At 27.5% G+C, this 7,012-nt stretch overlaps 1 protein-coding gene across 1 annotated transcript; it reads left to right on the forward strand.

Annotated features, from left to right (window-relative positions):
- The first annotated feature begins 885 nt into the window (after positions 1 to 885).
- Positions 886 to 5,250, forward strand: LOC103310567. The gene has a single exon (XM_008189247.3). It carries the CDS (start codon positions 1,427 to 1,429, stop codon positions 4,847 to 4,849), a length of 3,423 nt encoding a protein of 1,140 aa, XP_008187469.1. The 5' UTR covers positions 886 to 1,426; the 3' UTR covers positions 4,850 to 5,250.
- The last annotated feature ends 1,762 nt before the right edge of the window (positions 5,251 to 7,012 follow it).

Raw genomic sequence — 7,012 nt, forward strand, 5'->3', positions numbered from 1 at the left:
TTCTAAACACCATACAATTTTGAAAATATTTTGACTCTTTTTGAGCTGTTTACAGACATTTTCAGTTTTAAATTTTTTTAGTTTTTTTTTTCTATAAATATCAATAAAGTTTTATCTGTTGGGCCAAAAAGTGTAAAAATTTAATACAAGGCTCTTGATATATTGTTACAATAGCAATTGAAAAATATTAAAAATACATAGGCACAATTTTTTTTTATAAGCATTTGAAGTTAAAATTTTGACAAAATTTAACAAATTTAAAATTGAATAATTATTTTGTAGTTAAAAATTTATAAAACGTTCAACTTTTATATCTAAGGATTGAAAATTTAAAACAAGATTCCACATAAATATTTAATTCTGTTGCCAAAAATTCTAAGAAATACATAAGCACAGTTTATTTTTATAGTAATTTTAAGTTCAAGTTTGGACGAAATTACATATTAAAAAACCTGGAATAACTATTTTAGTTATTTTGTTGTGATTGTATAATATTATTTGTGGGTACTTGAAACTTCTATTGTACCTATACTATTATATATCTATGATAGTACCACGGTTTGTTGTTGATGTATAACGCGTTACCTAATGGATATTGTGATATGATTAATTCGGAATTTATTATTGATACCTATTATGGGTCAATTTTTTTTAATACTATAGATAAGTATACCTATATAATAGGTATGTCTAATACCTAGACTGACAAACCGTCTCCGCTCAGAATCGTTTTTCTTATACAGTGATATTATATCATTGAATTCAAATTTAATACTATCCATTATACAGTGACTCACTTGTAACCTACTGTACAGCAGAGCGACATCCACTTATATAAGCTTATATAAATTTAGAAACATTTTATTGTTAATTAATGATACAATAGCATCTATGTTAAAATCATCTTTATCAATACAGTTCACCATAATTAGCATTTTTTAATTAAAATTTTAATAATGAAATAAAATATTCTTCGGAAATAATAATAGAAAATGTTTTCAGTTCTCACATATGAACGTATAAAACAGTTTACTTTTACACAAGAGACTAAACACATTTCTGGGGGGGGGGGCTTAATAGAATTCTGGGGAGGCCCTTAGCCCCCACCATTCTACTCCTATAGTCTTAATTCAACATAAAAAATTAACTTTTTACCTTTCATTTTGGAAAACAAAATGTATTGTAAAACATTTCTACTAAATCCTATTTATGTTACAAATGTAGGTAATAGACGTATACTTTGAATAATTGCATGGTTTTAACTATTTTTTTTTCTTTTCAGGCATGCCATTTTAAATAATGGTAATTCTATCAAAAATGAAAACTGTGAGGTCTAATATGTATCAAAATTATACCAATAAAATGTATATTTAAGTATCATATATAATACATAGAATTTACATAGAATTTATTTTGTACTATTAAGATGGGCGATGGAAAATTTAATGGCACCAATTTACGTATGAAGAGAAATACCCATGATGAAGATAAGGCTTTCAAAGACGAACCACCTTTTAAATCACAGCGTTTACATCAACTGTTTAATGATGATCAACATTTTCAAAGTCCAACTGATTCTCAGTTTGAAAATACTGAAGTTACTGAACACAATTATGAAAGAATTTCAGCTACAACTATTTATAAAAAACTACAAGTATTGGAAATTAGGGATAAAATTTTACGCGCATCTACTACGCTGCCAATCAAAGAAATTAATGTTGATGAAATTAAACCAATGGAAGGTACCTGTCAAGATATGTGCCCAGAAAAAGAACGTCTACTGCGTATACATGGTAACATGGTTTCACAGTTTGAATGTAAAATGATTGATTCAAAATTGGAACCAGTTTTTGAAATGATGGTAAAACAATATGCTAGAAGTTCTGCTGACCAAGCCAATCCATTATCTCAAGAATTGAGACCGACACCTATACTTGTTAAGACCATGCATTACATGCTTAAAAATATTATATACCCAATTGAATCTAACATTGAACAAGATTTAGCTAGTTGGTATGATTTTTGTTGGGATCGTTTGCGTGCAATACGGAAAGATATTGTTCAACAAAATTTACAGAACTCGGAAGTTGTGACAATACTTGAACAAATTGGCCGTTTTCATATTGCTTGTTATGATTTAATGCTTGGATATACAGGCTTTGATATCAAGTTAAACACGGAAAACTTAAACAATTGCATTCAAATGTTGATGCCCATGTATAGAGATTCAGAACATCAATGTCCAAATGAACCAGAGTTTGTGTCGTATGAGTTACTTATGCATTTAGGAAACCCACAATTTCATACTGCATATGATTTATTACCAATTCATATAAAACAATCACCTCAAGTAAGATTCTGTATTAAAGCTAACACAATTTATTTACAGTCAAGTGACTGTAAAGAGTTCTTCAATTTACTGAGAAGTACGAGTTTTATGAATTGTTGTATATTACAAAGAGTTATTCCAAGTATTAGATATAATAACATTAGAATGATGAACATGTCATATACAACTGTCAAGAGAGTTTACAAGCTTGAAATGGAACATTTTATGGAAAAACTTTGTTTTGATGATATACAACTGGCTAAAGAGTTCTTTTCTGATATTCAGTTACAATATAAAGAAAAGTATGTATATCTTTCACATAATCTATCCATATGTGCGCCTGAGCTTAGAAGACAAAAACAAGAATTCATAATCTCTGAGAAAAGACAAAATTTAACATACTTAATATCTGGAATAGAAAACTTGCCTGATGTCATAGTCACCCCAGTTCATTCAAGCTTTGATATTAATGATCGTTTTAATGATGCTAATAATGAAGTAAACAAAGATCTGAACAATGAAATATCAGATTCTCAGATGGTAATAGATAATTATTCTTTAATAAATTCAAAAAATGATGATTCAAACAGACAATTATTCTCAACCACTCCAATAAAAACCACAGGTTTAGAAATACCTACATTCACTTTTAATATACCTAAGTTTTCTTTACCTACACAAATTCAAAAACCAGTTACCAAATTTGAAATACCATGGAACGCACCCACAAAATCATCTACTTTTCAAGATAACTTTAGCTCGGACCAATCAAATATTACATCAAATTCACTTGTAACGAGCAATATAACAAGCCTTCCAGTATCAATAGCTCAAGAATTATCTATGAAACCTCCATGCCTAATTCCTATGAATATAAGTCCTATTCAGTTACATCCTAAAATTAATTTTAAGGAAAAACTAGATGTTATGCAATCAATAGAACATCAAACTAATCTTACCAAAAAATATTTTTGCAAATGGCAGGATTATGTTAATTGTAAGAAATCTAGGTATATCGAAGAGATGTTTGCACATGGTGATCTATTTCATTCAGAGTGTATTTCATCATTGTCGTCATCTCCATCATCAATAAAGTCTCTAAGTTATGTTGATGAAATTACTGAAATTCAAGAAGAACCAAAAGAATGGTTAAATAAACAGTACATTTTGGCAGAAAAGTATTTCTATATTTGGCTACGAAAAGTTTTACGTAGAAGAAGAAAGATTGAAATTGATCCTGTATGCAGTTTACCATGGTCAGTATTTATGCAAGTACATGGCACACCAAAAGAGACAATACCAGTTACGATTAAAGATTTAAAGTCGAAGAGGCAATTAAAAATTCCAATACATCATCCATTAAATAGTAATAATTCTGCAGAACATGATATTAGTATTCAAATGGCTAATATATTTGTTAAAAATGTAAAAGAGATGAATAAAGATGGATCTGTTGGGAAAAAGATATTTTGGAAATTGGCAGTTAATTATGGAGATACACCAGAACCCTACTGTATAGAAAAAAAAGTGCTAACTATTATTTATGGTAAATTAGGATTTTGTAACAATCAAATACAAACCATCCATACTGATTGTAATGCATATTTCATAAAAACAGTGCATAGTTGTATTGGGCAATTCAACTGGACAAACAACGGTTTAAACGCAACTCTTATTTTCACAAATACAGATAAAGAAGATGTTGAGACGTTATTTAAACGTGTGGATTCAATTTTGCAATCAACTCCGACAGCAATACCTTTAGTCATGATATTTTCTTCGAGGTCAGATAAAGATTGTATTAAAGATTACGAATATGTTTTAGACGGGTACAAGGAAAACGAGTACATTAACAATTACTCTGTTTACATGTGGGAAGGACCAAAAACCATTCTAGAATCCATTGAATTTTTTTCCAAAAATTATGTAGACTTTACGCCTGGTACGCGTACAGAAAAATTATATTATAATTTGCTCAATTTTTCTCAACATTTCTTCGTAAAAGTACGTAGTATATTATCTGATGATAATCCAAATACTATTATTCAAAAATACAATCAATGCTTGGATGCTTACATTAAACGCTTGGGTAGAAGTAATCAAGTATTAACATATTTGGCACCCGATTTGGTTCCATATTACACTCAAAATCCAGATGAGTTTTCAAAAGAATATTCAAACTTGAATCTAAAATATTTTGAAGATTTATTGAATATTGCGCACCTATTGCCATATGAATCATGGCCGCCTAAAAATGTTGATGATTTAATAGATTATGTGAAAAATATGTGCAGACTTTCAAACCGTAGATCTTGGTGTTTAGACATATTGCAAATGCTCCAATTACATAGAAAAGCTGATTTGGAGTACTGTTTATTGAATGCTAGTTGGTATGAACCAATCGAAATGTGGATTGAAGGTTCATTAGAAAAGTGTTCTACTGCACAGAATGATTTTACTGTATTTTACAATGGAGACCCGATTAAGGATGTTCTCAATATGATATTTCCAGACCGATGATAATTGTATTAATTTAGCTTTCATTAGTTAAAGATGACCTAAATGTTTTTATATACCTAATTAACCTATTGTTAATTGATAATTTCTCATAACTAATATGTTATATTATGCTTCTATATATACCTATTATTAACTATCAATATTTACATTATTACATGTATTTTTGTGAATATAATTCTTAGAGTAGTTAATTTAAACTGTTTTAATTGTGTTAAGCTGACTATGTATTTTTTTGCTAAAATATAAATTTACATTAAATATATTCTTATTTAAGTTGCAACATTAAAATGTTGTTTCTATACAACTAGAAATTTAAATTATGATTAGTTCATACCCTGAGTTTTAGGGGTATGCTTAGTATATAATAACCGGCAAAGTGCGAGTCAGATTGCGCGTGAAGGGTTCCGTACCATCATCAGCTATAAACATGTTGGCAACACTGCTTATATTATAAATTCTAGGATTTTTAGTATTTGTTGTTATAGCGGCAACAGAAGTACATAATCTGTGAAAATTTCAACTTTCTAACTTTCATGTTTCATGAGATACAGCCTTGTGACAGACAGACGGACAGCGGAGCCTTAGTAATAGGGTCACGTTTTACCGTACGGAACCCTAAAAACTACCAATTGTTTGATACTTAAAATAATTTATTGTTACTAATAAGTAATAACTAAACAAGACTTATTAAAATTTTAAAATTTTTTTACTGGTATACCTAACTATTATAATATAATATGACATTACTCATGGGTATTTTTGTTGTTAAAGTTGTTTATTTTGTTTATATTGACTATACATTAATGCATTATCATGTATACTACATAATAGGGGTGGCAAACTTTTTCTGATCAAATGCTAAAATGTTGTAATTAATTTTAAAAAATTGTACGTGCTTATAATATATTTTTCTAGGGATGATGGGGATTTAAAAAAATTAACCAACATTTTTTTTGTACAAAACATTTATTTAGTTATTGACTGTGAAAGATAAATTTTCACAACATGTATGTTGATGTGATTATATAATTTTTTCATTAAATGCGACTGCGAGATTAAATTGGGATGATGAAAAGTTTTTTTTGGTCATAGAGGATTATCACTTTTGCTATATAACTAGAATATTAAAAACATTTAAAACATGTTTCATAATATTTATTTTAAAAACATAATTAAGTTTTAAGGGCAAGCTGATAAATTTAAAAATTTAAAAATTATTTTAAAAGTACTTATTATACCTTTTATTTTTATTAAATTACATATTGTGTAAATACCTATTTTTTAGTGTATATATTATTATAAATTTTAATTATAATATGTATTAGTTATCAAGTGTCTGAATTGTAATTCTTGTACAACATATCTACTATTAATGCATTAATTATTGTAAAAGATTGAATTGAAATACAAATTAAATGATTGGTAGTAAAAATAATTTTGTGACTATGTTTATTATATGTATTTATTAAGGTCCTGGTATGTTATAAATGATTAAAAAAAATAATTATATACAATAATTATATAGACATGACTAGCACACGGGTTGTGCACTTGTGCTACTCTATACTAGAACAGAGACAGATTAAAAGGGTGGTGGGGTGACATTGCAATATAAATGTGAACCTAAAGCGGAATATTATGGCATTTTAATAACTTGATTTACTAAAATGCTCCAAACATGGTTCTTATTTTGTTAAATTGATTATCTTATCAATACATATTACTGATTATAAATTATTAAAAAAAATAATTATGAGTACCTATATTTGTTTTTTAAGAACTTTTTAAATGATAAAAATTCATGCCAAATTATTCTGACAAATGATTTTCAATTAAGCTTTTTACATTTTTTATTCAGTACAGATTTTTTTATTCTTTAGATTTTTTATTCTAATGACATTTTTTAATTACCTAGATTAATTTTAAATTTTAAGCTATTCAGAGGCGTAACTAAGAATTTTTCTTGAGGGGAATAAGTATAAAATATTTAAGAATTATAATATAAAGAGGGATACATCATATTATTAACACCACTATTCTTGTTTTGTTATTTGTATTTGCTATTTGGAATAGGTATATTAAAATAAAAATTTTTAAAAATAGTAATTCAATGAGCAAAATACAGTAATTGAGTAATGTATTAATGTAATTCCTATTAATTAT

This window comes from Acyrthosiphon pisum, chromosome X (genome assembly GCF_005508785.2).
Source record: "Acyrthosiphon pisum isolate AL4f chromosome X, pea_aphid_22Mar2018_4r6ur, whole genome shotgun sequence".
Classification (NCBI taxonomy): domain Eukaryota; kingdom Metazoa; phylum Arthropoda; class Insecta; order Hemiptera; family Aphididae; genus Acyrthosiphon; species Acyrthosiphon pisum.

Excerpts from the sequence above, each read along its gene's own strand:
- LOC103310567 (XM_008189247.3), top strand. The coding sequence starts at position 1,427 with ATGGGCGATGGAAAATTTAATGGCACCAATTTACGTATGAAGAGAAAT.